At 44.7% G+C, this 1,032-nt stretch overlaps 2 protein-coding genes across 2 annotated transcripts in view; both read right to left on the bottom strand.

Annotated features, from left to right (window-relative positions):
• The window catches only part of LOC111396833, a 12,279-nt gene that overhangs the window by 8,031 nt on the left and 3,216 nt on the right, over positions 1-1,032 (bottom strand). The window lies entirely within an intron of this gene.
• LOC111397834 overlaps positions 1-1,032 on the bottom strand; it is a 7,110-nt gene that overhangs the window by 2,980 nt on the left and 3,098 nt on the right. The window contains exons 2-3 of the mRNA XM_023024809.1: positions 244-919; positions 3-169 (exon numbers count right to left, since the gene is read on the bottom strand). Coding sequence (XP_022880577.1) covers positions 3-169; positions 244-918 — 842 coding nt within the window. The 5' untranslated portion in view covers position 919. The remainder of the gene's footprint in view (positions 1-2; positions 170-243; positions 920-1,032) is intronic.

The raw sequence follows: 1,032 nt of genomic DNA, 5'->3' as shown, positions 1-1,032 counted from the left end.
ACATAAATAGCAATTGTATAATACGTACCTCAGGATCGTCGAGGAGAGCCGATAACTGTCTGGCAAGCGGCTTGTCTTGTGCTCGCCAGTGATGCATCCGAGGATAGCGTGTCTCTCCTCTCCTCGCATACCGACTGGCCAAGATAGGGACAGTCTCGTACACCCATATCTGAAACAATTACAATTATTATGTATAGAATTCAATATAAAAAGTGTAGGTAATTCATTAACTTAAACATATACCTGCAGCGCCAACGGCAGTCCATATGCATCGTACTTGCGCTCGGGCTTATCCCCCTTTGGCATTGAAAACCCCCTCCTAAACACGCGTAATGTATCAAGAAAACATCTCCAACCCCATGGGTAGTTGTTGAAGGCATCAATATCCTCAACAACCTCCAAATGAAAAATGTCAATCGATGTCTTCTTGTGATGACACCGGAGTATGCTCTCGATGATAAGCACCAATCCTAACTTCAACCTATCAGACATCCGATCACATCTCCTTAATGCATCTCCTAGCTGCGCTAGAGTAACCGTCGTCTGTCCATGAAAATATTCGTTCAACAGCCTCCTGTTCCTCGGAACACAGGCCCTCGCCTCTGCATCATCCGTACATCGCAGTCCAGTGACGAGAGCAAACTCAAATATAGAGAACGTGGCTACCTTGCCCCCAAGATCAAAATGGAGGGCGTCTCCGTCAGCTGGCTTCAGCAAGCGACATAATAGGGCATCCAGCAGCTGCCCAGACCACTGTACGTCACGCAACGAATACAATGGCCATAAGCATGATCGACGTAATATATCTGCGTGATCGTCGTCCAGCAAATCCAATACCAAAGCGAAGCTTGTAAAGTTACAATTCGAGGTAACTTTACCAGGGATCTGTCTGACAACGTCGTCCAGATGATATTCCATCCTGCAAAATTTCAAATATTAGGACCCTATCCAAATAACGTTCGATAAACAAAAATATTAAAAAATATATACTAACACACTGCTACTAGATGCAATAACCAACCGATAACGGAA

This window comes from Olea europaea, chromosome 7 (genome assembly GCF_002742605.1).
Source record: "Olea europaea var. sylvestris chromosome 7, O_europaea_v1, whole genome shotgun sequence".
Lineage (NCBI taxonomy): Eukaryota > Viridiplantae > Streptophyta > Magnoliopsida > Lamiales > Oleaceae > Olea > Olea europaea.
Note: the sequence above shows the minus strand (reverse complement) of the source record. Positions and strands in the feature narration are given on the sequence as shown.